We start from the raw sequence: 19,832 nt of genomic DNA, 5'->3' as shown, positions 1-19,832 counted from the left end.
CAGCCTGACCTGGAATCGCAGATACCCGCTATCGCTAACTGACTTGGAGAGACGGGTTATTGAGCACCTCTCAGGTTAGGGTCAGAATGTCAATGCTCTGGAAAATATAATCAAAATGAGCAAATTAAGATGTGAAATTAGGCAGAAAAAACCAACAAGCAGCATATCTGGCAAAGCAGCAAGAAGGACCTGAACTGCAGAAAGTGTTGCTGAGGGGAAAGACACCTTTCCTCTCGGGAAGCATCATGAGCAAACAGCCAAACCGATAGCAGTAAATCATGGTAATTCAAGAAGTTCACTCCCTCTCTGCTGTGACCTACAGCCCCTCTGGGTAACCGCAAAGGGGACGGCAGCTGCCCCCGCTGAGGCGTGGTTTGCCGTGGTGCGCCCGTGTTAGCGCAGCTCTGCGTGCATTAAGCTGCTGCCGCACGGTGACAGGATCCACCATCTCCAACAAAAAGTGAAGCCTCTCGACCATAAATCCACACACAGGTTGTTAAATAGATGACCGACTTTTAAAGTGTTAAGCACCCAGGAGCTCCCACTGAGCTGAGCATTGTCTCTGCAAGCACTTCCAGAGCTTGTTTATACCAGGCTGGGAAATAAAATGTTCTGGGAAACTAGTGAGAATGGACTCTCATGAGGTTTCCAATAATACACATGTATTACTGAAGTCAGAAATCCCACGAGTAAAGCTCAGAGTATGTTCATTTTTGATCCTCTCCCAAACCAGGCACTTTTCCCTAGCTTTTATGTTTGCCAACCAAATTCACCCATCCTTCAGAAAAGGATCGAGACCGTACGGGCGCAGTTACTGACGGCTACCCCGGAGTCAGGGAAGTACAAATGTGCTGGTTTATTGGACTGGGTCCTCGGCTGATGAGAAGAACCTCAGCAGCCCTTTACTGACTTTCACCAGATCGGACGATCTGGCTCTGTACCACAGCAAATGTTTAGGTTAAGTTAATGGCCTTTACACACACTAAAATATTTTTATCGTGAAAGAAGCATTAGTATCACTGGTTGCCTATTCTGACTTGAGAATTGTATGGCAGATCACATTTCCCTGTAAATTCCACGTGACTCACAAGAATAACTCAATTTATTCTGTTTTCTAACATAACATAGATTTCTCACAAATGTAAAATGTAAAGAGTTCTTAACAATATAGCATTTTATTATCTGAAGATCTGACAGAAGGAGGGCACGGTGTTTAAATTGCCAGTGTGAGCTAGTCATGAAAGACTGCTCTGTTTGGTTGCTCAAAAGAAGTGCTATGCAGAACATTCAGCAATTATTAAAACAAGGTAACAAAATTGCATGTCTTTAATTATTCCTATATGAACAAAGACAGCGTTATCTCTGAATACTGCCTTTGTATTTCTGCAGCTGACTGAACTTGTTTAAGACATCTTTATGCAACCCTCTGTCAGCATATGGCAAATAAGGAAATATTCTTATTTGTTCCTCCACTTAAGGTAATTGAACCAGTCACGTTGGTATGTAAATGTATTAAATTGGTATTTATTGCAGGGTAATGAGATATTCTAGAACTAACACAGATTTGATTGCTTTGCCACAGATTACATACTTGCTTGTCAGTACGTGAACTCCCTCATTTCTCATGTTTTGGGTTTTTTAAAAAACAGAAGTAGGCATGATAAATGAACAGAAGGAAAATACTGATGTAAACTACAGCATTCTGACACTAACCGTACACTAATAACATGGAAGTGAAGTGCCAAAGGTTTACCAAGCTGCGCTGAGGATCACTTCATTAACAATCCCGTCAGGCTGGCTTGCTACGGTGGTTCCGGAAAGCAATTAGCTAACAGCAACAGGGCGAATTTAGGCTGGTAGCTGAACAAGCACTCGGGCACGGCCTGTTTAAGCAAATCCCCGCAACTGTCAGATAAAATCTAGGTATTTTATTACTTCTGGCAGTTCTGAAATCCATCACACAGCAAACAGAAAACAGCAGGATTGTTTTATGAATGCATTTCTGCTTCACTTTTCCTAAAAAGAGCCCACGATTTGTCATGTGCTGTCTCACCATCGATCAGTCACTACGGTACATCGACAGCAGCAGAGAACTGACTCCAGAAGGAGCTGGCTGGGTCCCCTATTCAAGCATCCCTGGTACCCGAGCGCCCAGTCTAAGAGAACCCTTGAAGGGTGATAGGAGCTCTACCTTTTGGAAACTTTGAAGCATAGAAAACGCAGCCCTCCCTGTCCTCCCATTCTGTGTAACGGCACAAAATAAGAGCAGCATTCCTGTTCCTCTTAAATCTCTGAAATGTGACTTCAAGATGCCCAGATCCATAACAGGCCTTTGCACCGGGCAGAATTTCACCCTAAGGATGGTTTGCTGTGAATTATTCATGCTGCTGGAAGGATTAGGTGCAATGAAAACGTTCTGGCAAGATTCCCCTCCTCCTTTGTGTACAGCTAATCGATTTTATGTGGACGGAATTCAGACCGACTAATATTCTAGGGAAACTTCATGCCTTCTTAACAAATCTTCTGCTCCTGTAGTTGTGATAAAGGCAAACCCAGTAAGATTAGGGCATAGTGACACAGAAAATGAACAGTTTAAAAAAAACAAAGACCTGATGATAGATAACTAAAATCAGTACTTGGAAATTCTTTTCCATAGGTACTTAGCATTAACAGATGCTTGCTTGAGTGTTTCTGATCAGGAACATTCCTCCCTATCAGACATGCAACTCCAAACATTAAAAGTCATGAATCAGACCTTGCAGGAAACAACACTATAAATTATGAGACGTTTTTAAAATAATGCCGAAGGGCTTTGGTGTTTTATTTTCTTTCTGATTTCTTGAACCATTTTCAGCTGAGTTTTTCAGAGGGTTTTTTACCCTTTATGATCATGTGTACTAGAATCAAACTTTGGGGGTTTTAGTGAAAAAGCATATTTTCCTGTGATGACGGGATGTTGGCAGCTGGACCTTTCAGAATAACATTTCCTATCATGAGCGAGAGTGGCTGACAAGCCTGAAAGACCCCCTTCTCCCTGACAAGATACCAGCCAACAGAGAGACACCAACCCAACACGCTCGGACACCACGCCGGGCTAGCTGACAGCCCACCCCTCACTCTCCAGAGGTCCTGGCTGCATCACAGCCCTACAGCGAATGCTCCAGACACTGGCGCTTCACTACCTACACCCACTTTTCCCCGGCAAAGATCCTCCAGCTAAAAGCCTCAGCCTGGCAGAGCTGATGCAAATGAATTTGAGGGGGCAGAAGATCTGAGCCTGTCTGACCTGGGATAATTTGCATTCAAACAAACTAAATCCAGCTCAATTCCCATAGCAATTTTACTTTGCTATGAATAGCTCGGGCAGCTCCAATACCGAGGCGCTCGGGTTACATCTGATTGCCAGCTGTACTGCTTACTAAGAAGTTAGGTCAGTGGTTCCCAACCTTTTAATTTTCCTTGTTGGAGTATACATTGCTGTGGATTAGTTACATGAGAGAGTGGTCGCAAAGAACTCTGTAGGGAGCAAAGTATCAGCTTTGCTGATATTCCACATATACATATGTTGAAATATCTATGTGGGGAGGAGAAAGGGAGGGGAACAAAAGAGTTTAGGCCATTAAGGGAATGGAAAACAAGAAGCAAAGATGGCCCAAGAGTGAGAATATCAGGCTGGTGTCTGGGTGCTGTTATGCACCTCTGAGAATCAGAAGTAAGGACGGAGGACAAAAAGGCTCCCATTTCTACAGAGTCTGACAGAAACTGGTCCAAGAAGGGAGGAAGCCCTTGGTTCCTCTGTCAGCAAGCCCCATTTGCTACGACTTCATTAAAGCATTTGTAGTGTTTTGAGTGCACTACCTCACATATTAGACTCTCAAAATAAAGTCTATGTAGAACAAAAGATGTATGTAACCCTGTGATGATCTCAGGAAATGGGAAAGTGACAAAGGGACGGTTGTGCCTGAAAGCAGCTTTTTCTTCTATGAAGTATTCTTTATATTAAATTGGTCCAAGAAATCTAGAAATCTATTGCCACAGATGTTGCCACTGTGTTAAACACTACAGGCCTTCTTATTGAAATAGCAAAGCAGTAAAGTCAAGGGAGATACAATTATGCGGAATTTGTTGACAGCTCAGCATGCTGCAAAGTTATAAAAGGATGGTAAAAAAAAAAAAATCAACAGAAGATTTAGGAGCCAAAATTTCCTAAGCAGCCTGACCTTCTTTCTGCAATGAATCTACTGAACAGTAGGTTAAGCAAAGGTTAGGTTAAGCATAGGTTAAGAGAAAAGCTCCAAGAGGAGGGATGTGCTGTCAGAGGCTCTGTCCACAGCGGCTCTGAGACATCAGGGAAGTGTGTTACAGACACTTCAATCACATACATAGTTCCCAGTCCCAGGGCCCACGTGTGCTCTCTGCTCCGTCCTGACACCATGAACATGACCCGAGGTCGCACCATGCTGCATCGCAGCCGTCGGCTGCTCTCGCGGACCTCAGGCATCTCGAGAGCGCTGCTGCACAGCTTGGCAGCTGTTGTATCTTGGGCCCTTACTTAGAAATCAGGATACACTTAGTGTGCTGCCTGAGTCAAATAAGTAGTGCTCCAAGGCACACCAACTCCCATAAACAAGAGACTGTTTGTCTGCTTTATAGGCAAGAATTAAAAGTGAGTGTGAAAAGTGAAAACCACAGTCCTCCCACCCCGAGTCTGTGCGAAGCTCCACGCCACTCGCACAGCCACTGATGTATCACCCTCAGATTCTAGCTTCTCTGCTACAGCCTGTCCTCAAGCCCTGTCCCTCACACCCCTGACTGTTCCCCAGACTGATCTGGCTGCTCAGTGGCATCTGAAGGGGCACTGCCCGCCCAAAGGCTGCTGGCACGAAGGCAGACCAGCCCTAGGCGTGCCTACTCATTTTCCTACAGAAGATTCTATGTGCTTCCAGGGGTCAAAGCGCAATCCTGCCACATCCCAGCATGAATTTGCCCAGCTTAACGTGCCATGACTAAAGATGTGACTGCTCATGGAATCCATCTGGACCATCAGTCATTCACTCCACCTTTTCTTCTTTCCAGGTGGTAAGGTAAACAGAGGAAAAGCCAGGAGGACCTCTTGTTGTGAAACATTTCCTCCCTTCACAGCACGTAGCACCACCGCTCCTCCCACAGCACAAACCCAGCAGTGCTAATGTGCCATGGGAGTGAATTAGTCACAAACAGCACCACGGGGGACTGAAACATTCGGAATGTATACCATACAATCAGGAAATGCCCACCCTCTTTATCTGTCAGGAACAAGGAAATTGAAAACTCTGTCATTTCAAACTGCTCATCAGCTGCTATGAATCAACCCAACGTCTTGCTGCGGAGCGCCGGCATGCGCAGGGACGCCGGTAAGGTAAGAGGGGGTTTACGCTGCGCCCCCATCCTGCTGGAATAGCTTCAGCCACATTTAGTCACCCTGTCCAGGGCTTCTCTTTACAAACCTCCACTGCACTCCTCCCAAGGGCTGGAATAGGACACTGAAATTTCCTGTGCTTTCAAATTAATTATACTAATACCAATTATCACAGAGTTCACCAATCCAAAATAAATTTGATTCTTTCAAGCGTAAATATAACTTATAAGATAATTTATGGACTTAAAGTGACTTATTCCTTTAACGTATACTAATATATAATGGTAGAAATCATGCAAGACAGATATATATCCTCTACATTATTACTTTTTGCAATAACCCTACATCCATCCATCCACTTACTACAGAAATCAGCCAGAAATCACATCAAGCTTCTCTTTATAATTTAAGTCCCTTCTTGGGTGGGACACAAAGGTGTTGATTTAAATGATAACTGTTATGTTGCTAGCACATAAGACAGTTATTGCACGGGAGGAGAGACAACAGCAGTAAAGAGCACTGCCTTGTGCGACCTTATGGACATACAAACATACTAATACTTCACAGACAACGGACACTGGATTGCACTGTTCTTCCCAAATCAAAGGACTGGCATCACATCAGTGCACTGCTGTAGTGTGCATGGGTAGGTACATGTCTCTTCCTTCTTACTGGCAAGTAAAATGCAAAAAGTCAGGTCCAGAGGCTAAGCTGTCACTCAGAGCATGTGGCATATCCAAGGGGGTATTCTGGAGCACATGGGCACCGTTCAGAGCAGGTGGACAGTGAGCGGGAAACAGCCCCATGGGAGATGCTCCACATCTTCTCTTAAACCTAATACAGGAGTAGGGCTGTGGAGGAGCCCAGCGTCAGCTTGCTGAAGAAAGACCTTCATTCTGGGTGAAAAACATTTCCTTCTGGTTTGTTTCTCACATTTGAATGTGTTCCCAACTTTCCCAGACTCTAATCTTTAAAAAGATTTATTTAATCATGTGAACAGCCACAACAACAAAAAATACACTGTTCCTCAGCCCTCAAGCTATTCCCAAGTAACTCAGTCCTGTGGTGCTAGTCTACACACCAGAAAGCTGGTTTTCAAGAAATACTTGGAAAATTACAACAAAAATAAGCTCCTCATGGCACTAGCGCCCAAAAGCTGAGAACCTGAAAATAGAAGCGCTGCCATATTCACAGGCCAAGTCCAAGGTCTGACACATTTTTGTTCCCAGCTTCCACTGTCTACGGAAATCTACCAGCCCCTCTTGATTCAAGATCAAATTGTCCTTCTGTTGGTACCTCCTGTCAGGCAGGCTGAGGGAGAAAGCAAGCCTTTGTCACCGTACCGTCGGTGATGCTCACAGACACACGGCACCAGCCGTATGCTGCTCTGTCACAGCACCCACCCTGTCCCCGGGGTCATACATGGTCCTCATCCAGTGGGACCCCCAGCACTGAGCCTCGGGCAGTTAGAACAACCACCCAGGGCTCTCTGGTCAGCAGAGGAATCAATTAACTATTTCTGTGACAGACGGCATGTTCTCCTCTGCCATTATTCTCTGTTACCAAGAGCAGGAGATGAACGAGGTCTTGCCTCTAACGGGTGTTCCCAGGACGACAATGGTAATACCCGTGCACATCTTTGTAGACCAAAACCCCTGAAGTCCACCTCCTGCCTAACAAGGGAAACAAGCCTCAAAGGCACTTCCCTCTTTTACCCCCAATGCCAGACTTGACTCCGGCAGCGCAGCAGAACAAGAACACTTGGCGTTAGTACCCCGGAGCGTATCTGGCAGCTGCAGGCACCAGAGGCCAAACACTTCAGTGCACTTTCTAGCAGCAGCTGGTTCTCTGGGAAACTGCCTGAACTCCTGCCTCACTTCCCTCCTGGCTGCTCCTAGTCCGAGTGGTCCACGAGAACAGCACAGGGTCACGTCTGCAGTGGGTTTCTCTGCCCTTCAAATAGGGGATTTTCCTCCACCTCACTTCTGATGCAGTCAAATCTGATTGTACAGCATCACCATGGATTATGTGCAAGATGTGTTTTGGGGTCTACCAGTAGAAAAGGACATGCTTCGCTTTCCTGATGAGCCAGTGGTACTTCCCATGTGCAAAATGCCTTTCTAAACCAAAGAGTAACTGTAGTGATGTCCCCCAAAGAAATGGTGTGCCTCGACTCAAGGGCCAAGATGACGTATGGAGGGAAAAAAAAAAAGAGACCTCTCCTGAGGCCAGGTTCTGATCCTAAGCCATCAGCATGAATTTTTTACTGACTACAAGCTTTAGGTGAAGGCGGTAAACCCAGCAAAGACCTGTCAATGAGAGTGGAAGATGCTGTGTGGCAGCACAGTCAGTAGACATCAGCTGCTCACTTTTGTCAGCCTGGAAACTGTCCTTTTTCCATCCCTTTGCTCAAGCTTTTGCTCCTAGAGGCAGGATAACAATCTTATCATCGGTACGTGATGTTGGGAGTGCAAAAACCATCCACACAGCCTTCAGCATGGCTTCTGCATGAAGAGAAGGCAACAGAGACAGAAACAGGGGGCTGGGGATACCGCGGTGGTAGGCTGGTCTCTACAGTGATCTGACAAACATCGATTGCAAACAATGTGACGTAGAGCGTGCTGTAAGGAATGGTCCTTCGTCAGAAACACTAGTAAACAGTGCAAAAGCGGCAGAAGGATTTTTCTTGTCCATACTGTAACCATCCATAGTGGGCTGCGAAAGATCAGTATTTTAACCTTTGATTTATACTTGCACCTACCAAAACAAACAGCGTAACTTTCCCAAGTGTTCACACGGAATGAAACTGAGTAGCCACATTTTTAGAGAAGTTCAAACGTTCTTCTCTGACACTGTGTCACAGCATTTACACCCACCCCTTACCACGACCAGCTTACACTTTGGTTACAACATTAACCTGAAATATTCCCTGAGGTTTTGTCTAGCCTAATTTTAAGACTTTTAGGAGGAAGTCATTGAAACAAAGAATGACCGTGTGGCACAAGACAAGCCTGCTCAAGGTACAATTATTTTTAAAGTGCTCAATCTTCACTGAAGTGCAAGAACTTTCATGAAGAAAAAGCAAATCTGTTTTTAATTTAATGATTAAAAAAAACCCTTAACTATATTCTGGTGCTACATAAATTTTATATCTCATGGCAAAGAAAGTGCAGATCTGAAGAGTAATCCGTGTTTCATTAGTTTGTGTATTCTGCCACAGAATAGAATATTCTGTTCTGAAATTAGTTGGAAGCCACACTGTGCCACAGAGTATAAAAACAAAAGTGAGGGCTCAAGCTAGGTCAAGCGTATTTTGCATAGGTCCATTAAAAATCTCATGCCATTAATATTAATAAAGGTGTTGAGACACAAAAGTCCTTCAATTAACATAGATTAGGCAGGCAGGCACAAGCACTGAAGCGATCCCACTGTGAGCAGCGAGAACGCCGCTCTCCAAGAACGCAGCTCCGAGTGCTGTGTACACAGCCCGTGCCAGAGAGCGGAAAGCAACGCCCCGTGGTCGCTGCAAGCAAACGCCACGTTGCTGCCTCAGCTTCCTTCGTCGGGTAAGCAGGTGTGTGCTGGGCCTTCCTACTCCCCTAAGAATAACTTCAGGACCTTTTATCTTTGTCATCAAACTTTCTTCTTCTACTCTTTTTTGGCAGGAACTAGCTGGGCAGCCACTTAGGAGATTCAGGGAAAGGGCTTCCATCTGACTGCACAACTCCTTTGGAGACTCCCCTAGCTTATGACCTAACACTGTAAAAGAGAAAGACTTGCGTGTTCCAGAAATCACTCTCAACAATGACGGTTCCCACGGTACTGAGCTTCAACCATCAAGCCTCACTCGCTTGCATCTGACCCGATTATGTGACATTTCTTCCCCCTCATTCTTAGTGACTTCCGAGCATGCTAAACAATAAAAGGTTACTGATGTCAACCTATTATGAGCTAGGATGCTGTTCTCAGCTAACACACAGCAAAGCTTAATTAATACATGTTTGTAAACTGTGCTGAGCTGCAAGGCATTATGATCGCAGGTTTCTTGTGTAAATGTTTACCTCGAAGCTTTAGTTAATGCTCTACTGTCTGAGCCAAAGATAAGTTCTGCTTCCATCAGCTATTCACATATCTGGTCACATCACTGTCAGAGCAAATCAATGGGAAATTCCTTTAGCATACTGTAATTTATGGTAGACCTGCAGCAACAGAATTGGGATTAAAATGGGATAAGAAAAGGCAAGAAAGAACCAACATTTCTGCTCTCAGTGACATGATCAAAAAGACAGAGGGAAACCTTATTTGTAATGTAATTACCCATTACAGTTCAACTCTGATACCATTTAAGGGTTAGTCAGAGCTGTCCTAACAGAAAATGAGTGGGTTTTGGAAAAAAAAAGATACCAAAGTCTGACTTTCAGCTGATACAACTCTCTGTAGGTCCACTGCTAGCTCCCACTGCAGAGATGACTAAGTTTAACCCCTCTCCTGCCAGCTCACTGAGAGAAGACCGCCCCAAAACGAAGCGCACGGAGCTTCTGTACGTGGTCAGGTGTCAGGTCAGAGGGAACGTTTCTGATGACTAAAAGGGCTGCTGGCTTTAGTGGGATACTGTCAGGTGATCACTGGACACTGCAACTTCCAGAACGCAAGAGCGGGTAGTTTCTAGAAAATCCCTAGAGAGCTAGAAATGTGCAAGTCAAAGACATGACCCATGCTCAGGAGAGAATGAAATCAGATGCAAAGAGCTCTGGAATGGTCTTAAGGAACTGACCGATACATTATTGGCCTCACAGCCCCAGATGCCTTTGTCTAACACAGCCCCAGCTTTTAACTTGCCCCCATCCACAGACTGCAGATTTCAAACCACAGACCTTGCAACCAGCCTCTAGACCCCCGTCCTTCTCTCCCTGCTGGCAACACTAGTCAGCAGCCCCAGCAGCCAAACCTCTTTGGAAGGTACGGCACATGCTGCACATCAGAAACACTCTTCCCTTAAAAGTAGCAAATTAGAAAACATTGCCTTAAATACCTTGTAGACTTAAACATAACTGTGGCAAGCCAAAACTGTAGGTGCCAGAACGGCCAAGGGACTTGGGGAGCTGGTAACAACCTCCCAGCGACCATCCAGGCTGGCTACAACGGGGCAGCGCGCTGAACCAAAGTCAAGCTCCCAAGTGAGCAGGAGGGCGCAGATCTCACAGCTGTCATGACAATCAGAGCACGGGTTTTGCAGAGATGCTGAGGAGGGAGCAAGCTTGGGGGAAAAAAGGTTTAAGAACAGTTTTGATAGCACTGTTTGCTCAAATTAAGTGGAGTCTGTGGCAGGGCCAGGGCCCAACAAAGCTACTCCCGTGCTTTCCACTCTGCTGCTGCATGTCGGGTACGGAGCTGTAGGAGGGGGCTGCTTGAGTTGGGCTTGGACTGCAGGTTCACAGACTGTCATTGTGTTTTGGGTAAACAAAAGCCCTTACACTCCAGGTCTGCAAACCCGGTATCTTCCTCAAACACTATGAAGTGGAGGAAGAAGGGGAAAAAATACAGAAATAAAACTTTGTTTAGGTTAATTATTAGTGACTGAAAGCTGCCATCAGTTATTAGAATCTGGCTCCAACGACAGCGCTGTTTTAGCTGTTCAGCAGCTCTACAGAAGTGAATATGCTGCGTCGCGGCAGCAGAGAGGGTACGATCCAAATGAAAATAGTGGCGCTTAAAATAAAAACCCTCATTTACATCAAAGACATCCTGTTATGAAGAGGTCAAGTCTGTGCAGACAGGTCATCCTCTCCTGACCCTTATGAAGGCATTTGACTATAAGCTTCTCTCTAATGGACTGGGGAAAAGTGTGGGAACCAGGCTTTGTGGAAAGACTTTGCTACAGCAAGAAAAACGCAGATGTCTCAAGTACAGACAGAGTCTGCTAATTCCTTTAGAAGCTACAGTGGGACCGCTGCTTAACAAGGCAGGCCAGGGTGAACGGTGCATCTGGGTACGATGGATGGCCCCCCGATCCTGGAGCTGTTTTAAGGGGGCAAGTAGCGGTGCTGACAACAGCCTGGCGTTTGCTCTGACACGGAGAGACAGTTTTGGTGCTCTTACTGCCAGCTGAGCAATAATGGAACAGGCAAGAGCAACTGGGGGGACCCGCTCTCGTGGGCACTCTTGCGAGCTGCTCTGCGTCCACAGCCTGCTGTGTTCCGGCTGATGGAGCCCAAGTGCTCTCAGTGACACTGTATTTCCTCTACACATGTTCCTGGTATCCAGGTTTTTTAATACAAAACCTGAAAGAAATGCAACCTCTATTACTTCTCCTGTCCAACAGCAGCAGATTACTTTTCCATCATTAATCCTCTTTAATTCTATTTCTTACCCATCAGGAATCAGCAGGGCCAAAGTGCCTGGGATAACACTGCCTTTGTCTTGCAGAGCTAAAGCCAGCGTTAAACAGAAAGCTTATCAGACAGATATGGAGAAGGGCAATCAATAATCTAATCACACAATTCCTTTCCCATCGGCAATTAAGTGCTGAGACCATAAACAGTGTCTTGTATTTGTCCAGTATAATTTAAAATATCTTCAAGCATATGGCTTTTTCCCATTGTCATCTCATTTTCCTGTAAAGATTTTACTTATTTTCACCTCTACCACATTATGGAGTGAACAATGGCAGAATATCCATCCAAAGAGTGGACAAAATGATGACAGTTTATGTTTTATAAAGGATGGAAATGGAATGGTGTGTGAATATGAAGAAAGTCAGAGCACTCGTGTGCCAAGTGCTGTTCATGTTGCACAGTTATAATGGCAGAAAATGTAGGATTTGTATATTGCCTTAAGGATGGACTAAAAATCGGTTTCAGAATGAGTCAAATCACCAGTTCTGCACTTAGTTTCGCTTCAGCGTCCCACTGGGGCAAATTTTGTCCTATTTTTACAGCTGTGGGTTTCTAAAGAAACCTCCTTGCAAACAGCAATTATTTTGTACTTTTATCAGCCGTTTGGCTCACTGATTTTGATGGGAGCTTGCCGGCATAAGAACCCTGGGATTTGTCTCAACATATTTAATTGGACTTAAAGTCTGAGCTCTAGGAATAAGAGGCCGTTGTTAGCATCAACTTAAATAATGCTAATACAGGGTGCAATTAAACGACTACAAAGAATGGGTACATGAGTTGCCGTGCCTGCCTGCCTCTTAGGTGGCCAGACTGCATTAAGCTTTAATTTTGTGGCTTCTTTGATACTTTGAGCAAAGTCCTGCCCTCAGACATGCACATACAGCCTCCACTGAATTAGTACATCTCCTGTTTATCTCTCAGCACTACATCTAACCCTTTCTCCAGTCGCAGACTCCTCTGACAGCTCAGGGAGTGTAACATGATTCATCCTTCCCTCCTCTTTCTCTTCCCTTGACTAGACACTAACAAACATAACAGAACTTGAGACAAGAGAAAGAGGCCCCTTGTAGTGAGAGATTCAATCACATCTTACCAAAAACAAAGGAGGGCACTAGCTGGTGCGTGACGCCGACTCTGCTCTGCTAACTGAGGTGCATGAAAGGGAGAGAACAACCCACATCTACCTCGAGTGTAAGCAGGTGCAGCCTCTCCGGCCTTGCTTAGGGCTGAATTTGGCCAGAACAGAAATCAAACAGTCTTAAAGGACCTGAACTGCCCCATGGAAGCGTACTGCTTTTCTCTGACCCAAAACACACACGCGTCTCCTCTGCGGTGTGATGGCAGGAGAGATCCCCTGTTGTACGCACGTTTCTTTCGCTGGGTGCATGTTGTGTACTTGCCAGATACCCTCGTCTGACTCTGCCACCAAACAGCAGCAACACCCCACAAATGCTATATAATAAACTACTCATTCATTATTTCACTGTTTTCTATGTGGTCTATTGGACTACAACGGAAACGTGTTGGACTCTGTAGGAGAGTTCTTGTTCACCAGGGCAACATGGCTTCTGCTCCTATAAATTACTTTTCAGAACGTCCCTAGAAGGGAACTGGCCTCTGCCAGTGCTGGGGTTCCCTGGTGCGCTGCCCTGATTTACTGTGTGACTGCAAACAACTCACTTTATACAGGAGAGTCTGCACACACAGCCCGCACACAAGCAGCACGCAGGAGACCTAAAACAAACACCTGCATATAAGGAGAGACAGACAACCCACAGTTTACACACAGTGGGAAGAGAGTCGTAAGGCTTTGAGACAATGCCATCACGAAAGTGGAGTTAGAGATGGTGACCCTACAATAGATACCTGGTTCTAATGCAGATGGGAGAGTACAACAGGTGGGTGAGAGACAGCAATACAGAACAGGCCACACTGAGTAAATCCTAAACCCAGTTTCTTATTCTATCAGTGGCCAGCACTATCTCCTTCAGAAAAACTAAAACGCCTGCATTCTGGGGGTTTGGCATTGTCTACCTCCCAATTACATAGCTAAAGGCAAGTATTATTACTAATGTATTAAGAAATAATGATACTAAGAAAAACAATGAGGAGTTTGGAAAAACACTGAATGTGGGAATAACAACCAGCTTGACCTGGAGAACGTAAACAGAGCAGCAAGACAAACCAGTGGCCTGGCTGTATCAATTGGGAGGGCACAAGGGATTGAAGCAAACTCTGAGAAGGCACACTGGAGTAACAGAAGAGTTTTATTAAAAGTAATAATGAATGTCAGTAGAGAAAGCAGTTGAAAATTTTGGATTAATTTATATTTGGGCCACATGAATGAATTTATATTTGGGCCACATGATGCCAAAGAGAGAAACTAGTTTTGTATTTACCAGCATAAATGAACTCACTGACCCAAAGTTGTAAGAGTTAAAAAACTCACCCCCAAGAGTGAGAATGCACTAAAAAAAATATACAAAAATAGAAAAATTATCACAACTTGATAATTTTGGATAATTTAACAACTTTGGAGGAAAGGTACCATTCTCCACAGACAGACCAGAACACATTTTCCTGAAGGTGTACAAAGTACATCAGTCTTTGGAGCATTCTGATAACACGCCTGTGTGATGTACAACATGAGCCTGAATTTAATAAACCTGTCACACTCCTATCGCCAAGGAACTATGATGCTGCTACTCAGTGCCTGATGGTGAAACTGAGGGAGAGCTAAACTATCTTGTATGCAAGAAATGTTTAACTAAAAACCCCAAACAGCTTTCTTGCTGCATAGCAGATGCTCCACCAAGTAAAGACTAAAGCAAGAAAAGGGCAGAAAAAAGCAAGTTTCTTGTTGAAAATCAAAGCACCTAAACATTTTGGTGATGAAAAGGCAAGAGAGTACTCATAGTAAACTTTTACTCCTAAAACAGTATCTTGATGTATCAGAGTAGTTACTCAGCATAGATCCAGTTCTGCCTTCTGACACATCAAGAAAATGGTGTTAACTGATGGCAACATTTGGCCTCAAACCATCAAATCAGCATAAAAATCTAGGGCCTTACTGTCAACTAAGCTATTAAAATGTGAGTAAGATATACACATCTCTTAATAGAGCTATACCAAAGCAACAAATTCTTGCTCCTTTCCAGTGTTAAGGTCATCCTGCCCAACAAACCACTCCATACAGACCCTCTCAAAAGTCCCCTCTGCAGGCAATGGCAGATAACAGACAGCTGAATGACTGAATACTCTAGGTCATCCAAAAAATTAGATCAAAGAGTCCCTGTAGTCTATTGAAATGCAATTGCTTCCAAATCACATTGTGGTGTTCCAGGCCTGAAAGAATGGGTCACTGCAGCTTTACTGTGGAGAAGCTATTGCTAATGAAAGGAACAATGGAAAGATTAGTGCTACCAACCATATAGAAGAAACACCACTTTTGGTTTAATTGCAGTGAACAAAGCAAATAGGAAAGAAGGGCAACCAAGTGACAAAAGCAGTTGGTGCAAAGAGGATATAGAAGCTATTCACAACGTTCTCTTGATCAGAGCAGAGCATCCAGACTTAAAATACGATTACTGAATTTGGATCTCAGTTTAAAATGACGTGGCTGTCATTACAGACAGCTGATGGCACATTTTTAAGGCAGCAGCCTTGCTAGCTGACAGACTAAGAATCCTGCTGATGATTTGCCTGGGATTCATTAGGTGCACTGAAGTTCAACGGATAGGGAGAGAGGAACAATTATACTTCACTTGTGGGCCCTGCTTTGCAGGGGATTGTTGTCAGTAAAGGTTTACTTCACTTACCAGTTAAAACAACTGGTTAAGATTACATTAACGTGAAGTCTATTGAACCTTGGAACTGATTAAAGAGAGATTCTAATGGGTGACAATCTAGGAACTGGAAAAGGTTCTGCCATCATAAATTTGTTCATGCCACAATATTTCTTCTCTTGTGGTCAGCTTCTGGACCTTTTCTAAGTGAAGCTTTGCAGCCACAGCAATGTCAAGACAGTGGTAAAAGATCCATTTCAGTCTGAGTTAAGATCACCGCATTCTGTTCTCTGTGACCTGAGGCAGACTTGAATCTCCCTTCTCCAGGCAAGACTTGACAAGCCCATTTCCCGTCACTCATAAAGCGCATTAACAAACAAAACGAGACCAAACGGGAGCTCACCCAAACTGTAACTGTTGTGTGCAGGTAGAGCACTTCTCTTAGTGGAAAAGACAATCATCCACTAAGTGAAAACATCGCTTTTTCCCTGAATAGATACAGTAAAAGCTAGCAGTTGTGAAGACGAAGCTTCCACAGAAACAACTTTGCACATCCGACATTAACAGCTCAGCGCCACAAACACAACCTGAAACACAAAAGACAGCTTCATTCCAGTTCCTGGCACCTGCTCCAACGATGTCTGCAACCCTTCAAATGAACTACAAGACACTAATTCCTTTAACTTGTGCAGGAAAAAAGTAGAGCATTCAAAATATAATCCAGACTACTTCAACTGGTTATCAGTACTCAACAGCTCTTCCTAATGAGCAGCCTTCTCAAGCCACTGATTACTATCTCAAAGGAAAGGCTGGTGTCTCGAGTGCTCCTTTTTTCCTCCTTTTTCCTCCGGTCACACACAGCTGAATAGCCCTTATGGACAAGTACCTTTGCAAAACAGATTTCTAGAGGATGACCCGACATACCCTCTGGACCTTCCTCAACCACAAAACATACAGACAGCTGCATACACCTAACTGTTAAATGTCACTGCTTTAATCTGCATCCATAGGAGACTGCTCTGCAAGTGCAAGGGCTCAAGCCTAAAAATAGTAAATAGCTATTAATGTTGTAGATGATTCTTCTGAATTACACCTGTAAAGACTCCCCTGCAGGCAATGAACAGTCACACGTATTTTGAAAAAAATCACTTTTGAGTAATAATTGTTCACTAACTTGGATGACAGCCATAAATGGAAAATACACAATGATCATATTTAACACCTTCGCAAGAGATCAACCAATCAAGACTTATAAACACGAGTAAGGCTGGAATCGTCAAAGGAAACGCAGGGAAATTGGTGTGTAACTCCTGCTGAGCTAGGAAATTCACCCTTCCTTAAGGGGGTTGACAAACCTAGGTTTAATTTTTTTTTTCTCACAAGCCTATGGATTGACTTTTTTCCTTATTTACAGTAGTTCACAAAGGCAGGAAGAGCATTTACTTAAGAACAATCAAAAATGTATTAGCTATCACCAACTGCAACAAATGAAAACTGCTATGGAATCATTACTAGAACTTCCAGCCAGTCTTCTGGATTTTTTCCTGAACGACTGTGATCAAAAAGTACAAAGGGCATGATGCAGCTCATGGGCTACAACTAAACCTCTTCAGTTACACACAACAGCTACTAGCAGTGTTAGAAACATCACCAAATCATAGAATCATAGAATCACTAGGTTGGAAAAGACCTTAGAGATCATCCAGTCCAACCGTATCTGTCCGCCACTAAACCGTATCTTTCAGCACCTCATCCACCCGTCTCTTAAACACATCCAGGGATGGTGACTCCACCACCTCCCTGGGCAGCCTGTTGGTGTACAGTATCCTGAAGATTATACGAATGATGTACCTTCAGCTACTATTCCACATATGAAAATACTTCTAATGCTGATTTCTTTTAAATACACACTTACCAAGCCTACACATGTAGATATTGCTACGGAAGAGGTGCTATCATTCCTTATAAATCCCTGGTAGAAACACTGCTCAACTTCATGTTCCTGAGAATTTGAGACTCCATCTTTCCCGAGTACCTGGACAACAAAACTGTTGCTTAAAATGGTCGAAGGTTTAAGTTCTAAGTGAAGTTCCTGTCCAAATGCTGAAAATTTGTAGTGCAAGGAACTCTTTGAACTCTGAGCTGATCTCTTCCTCCTAGTACTGTGCAAGACATCGTGCGAAACGTACGATCCACTGGAATCCACCTTGACGGGTGTCACAAACACATAATCTGCAAGGATAAAAACGTAGCCATCAGCGTTCGCATCCAACAAACGAGGTAAGCGTCACTAACGCGGCAAGCGTCAGGCTTCTGCTGTGGCACGAAGCATCCCCTCACGTAGGGAACGGCCTGGAAGCGCTGCAGGCTGTGTGTGCGTAGGCTCGACCGCGTACATTCACCCCTGTAAGTCACACAGGCTCTCAAACAGTGTTTGTTTCCTTTCTGCCCCACTGAGAGGAACAGCCTAACTAGCATAGCTGTGAACATTCCCACAATCGCTCTTCTGAAGACATTTGTCATCACCCGCAGGTCTGTAGGCTTTCCCCTCCCCCGTATTAATGCTGTCAAATGTGAAGGCCACGCTGGTTTGAGAGCTTTTCTCCTGCCCTAAGAATGCAGCAAATATTGTAGCACTGTAGGAGGAACATGGCTGAGACTTTGTAGAAGTGTACCACTGTTCAAATGGATTAAAGGATTAATTTATTAATGCCTTAACTGAGTGAGACCTCATCTCTTTGTAGTGGCTTGATTAGACTGGGTTTCAAATTGTAACTGACCTTCAGCAGAAGGAGATTACATCCTACCTAATCACCTTTAGTTGGCCATTGCTAATTGCATGTCAAAGAAGTTTATTGTTTTGGATAAAATACATGAAAAGTTACAAAACCATTTGTGAGAAGACCCAGACCTGCTCACAGCCACTTAAGAAATGAAAGAATAGAGGCTGTGACCCAGCCAGGTGCCGAGCCTGAGGTTCGTTACCACAGCTGCTGATCCAGCCATACAGGGATTACCTGTAGCCTGCAAGCTGGGTCTGAATTTTTGCTGAACTGGGATCTTTGCACCCATTCCTGGTTATGTGAGTAACTACGCCAAATAAACTGCTTCCCAATCCCATTTCATTTCTGAGCTGTATTTCTCAGTGAATACTTAAAGATGTCCACACACTTGACAGTAAAACAATTCACTTCTCTTCCTAAATTGAAATAACATGGCTAAGAAAGCGGGAAACCCCCTCCTTGTGTTGTAACAGATGTTGCAAAAACTATCAATCTCTTTGCCCAAATAGACTTTATTGGACACACATTAAGCTGAAAACATTACCAGTGACAGGTTGTTTTTCCTTAGACAGTGGAAACAATACATCAAGAGCTTTCACTTTCCTCGAGTGGTGTTAATCAGCGGCAGAAGCTGAGGACACCAAGCAGGCTGATGGCCAAAAACTGCGGGCAGCTGCTGGGGAGAGGGAATCCCCCAGCGAGCAGAGACCGGGTGCAAGCGGGTTCTCCTTGCTGCACCCTGCTGTGGTTCTCTATTGTACTCTGCTTCCACTCGCACTCAATAAAAAAGCATAAACTGCACTTCAAACTTCCTAAAGTCATCAACATCTAAGTGTTAGTCTCTGCAACCTGGGAACAAACGGCTCCTGAGCTCCCACTCACCCCAGTCCTTCCCCTCAGCTGCCTTGCACGGTTCTGCCCCTCTCCCACCCAAACCTTTTCACTTTTGTCTCGCTGCTCCCACAACAGACACGTGAGGTTTTGTTGTGGCTGTGAACACTCACCCTCCTAATCGCACGTGTAAAGGAGGATGTATCCACCAGCTCATTCATTGCTGCGCTGTACCAATTCTTCCTTTCCGCCTGTGCGCACGGGGCTTAACAAGTTAATCTCTGCCCAGGGTGAGCAGTTCCACAGCAGCCGACTGCTCTCACTGCATGCTCCCCCAGCACCGTGCCGTCCTCCCCAAGTGCTCAGCCCACCACCACCAGCATCCACGCACATGTTCCCAGACACAGACAGAGCTATACAAACCATGGCTCCACTCCCTGATGCTGTCACCGGTCAGAGTGGCTGCATGGGACACGCAGCAGAGGCAGCACAGCTGAAGGGTCTGCAAGAGACGGAGAGAAAAGGAGCATTGGGCGAGGTGCGCTTGACAAGGAAAGGCAGAAAGACACGGCACCAGAAGCCGCAGTAACCTGGTACGACAGTACAGCAGGCGCCTGCGGAAAGAAAGTGCTCTCGACCT

General features: G+C 44.7%; 1 protein-coding gene across 1 annotated transcript in view; it reads right to left on the bottom strand.

Annotated features, from left to right (window-relative positions):
* The window catches only part of ADAMTS18 (ADAM metallopeptidase with thrombospondin type 1 motif, 18), a gene marked incomplete at its 5' end in the record, with an annotated part of 68,053 nt that extends 48,359 nt beyond the window's left edge, over nt 1-19,694 (bottom strand). Inside the window, 2 exons of the mRNA XM_010154590.1 lie at nt 17,494-17,810; nt 19,616-19,694. Coding sequence (XP_010152892.1) covers nt 17,494-17,810; nt 19,616-19,694 — 396 coding nt within the window. The remainder of the gene's footprint in view (nt 1-17,493; nt 17,811-19,615) is intronic.
* Between the last annotated feature and the right edge of the window lie 138 nt (nt 19,695-19,832).

The sequence above is a fragment of the Eurypyga helias genome, unplaced genomic scaffold (assembly GCF_000690775.1).
Source record: "Eurypyga helias isolate BGI_N326 unplaced genomic scaffold, ASM69077v1 scaffold30416, whole genome shotgun sequence".
Taxonomy (NCBI): Eukaryota; Metazoa; Chordata; class Aves; order Eurypygiformes; family Eurypygidae; genus Eurypyga; species Eurypyga helias.
This window is presented reverse-complemented; position numbering and strand designations above follow the sequence as displayed.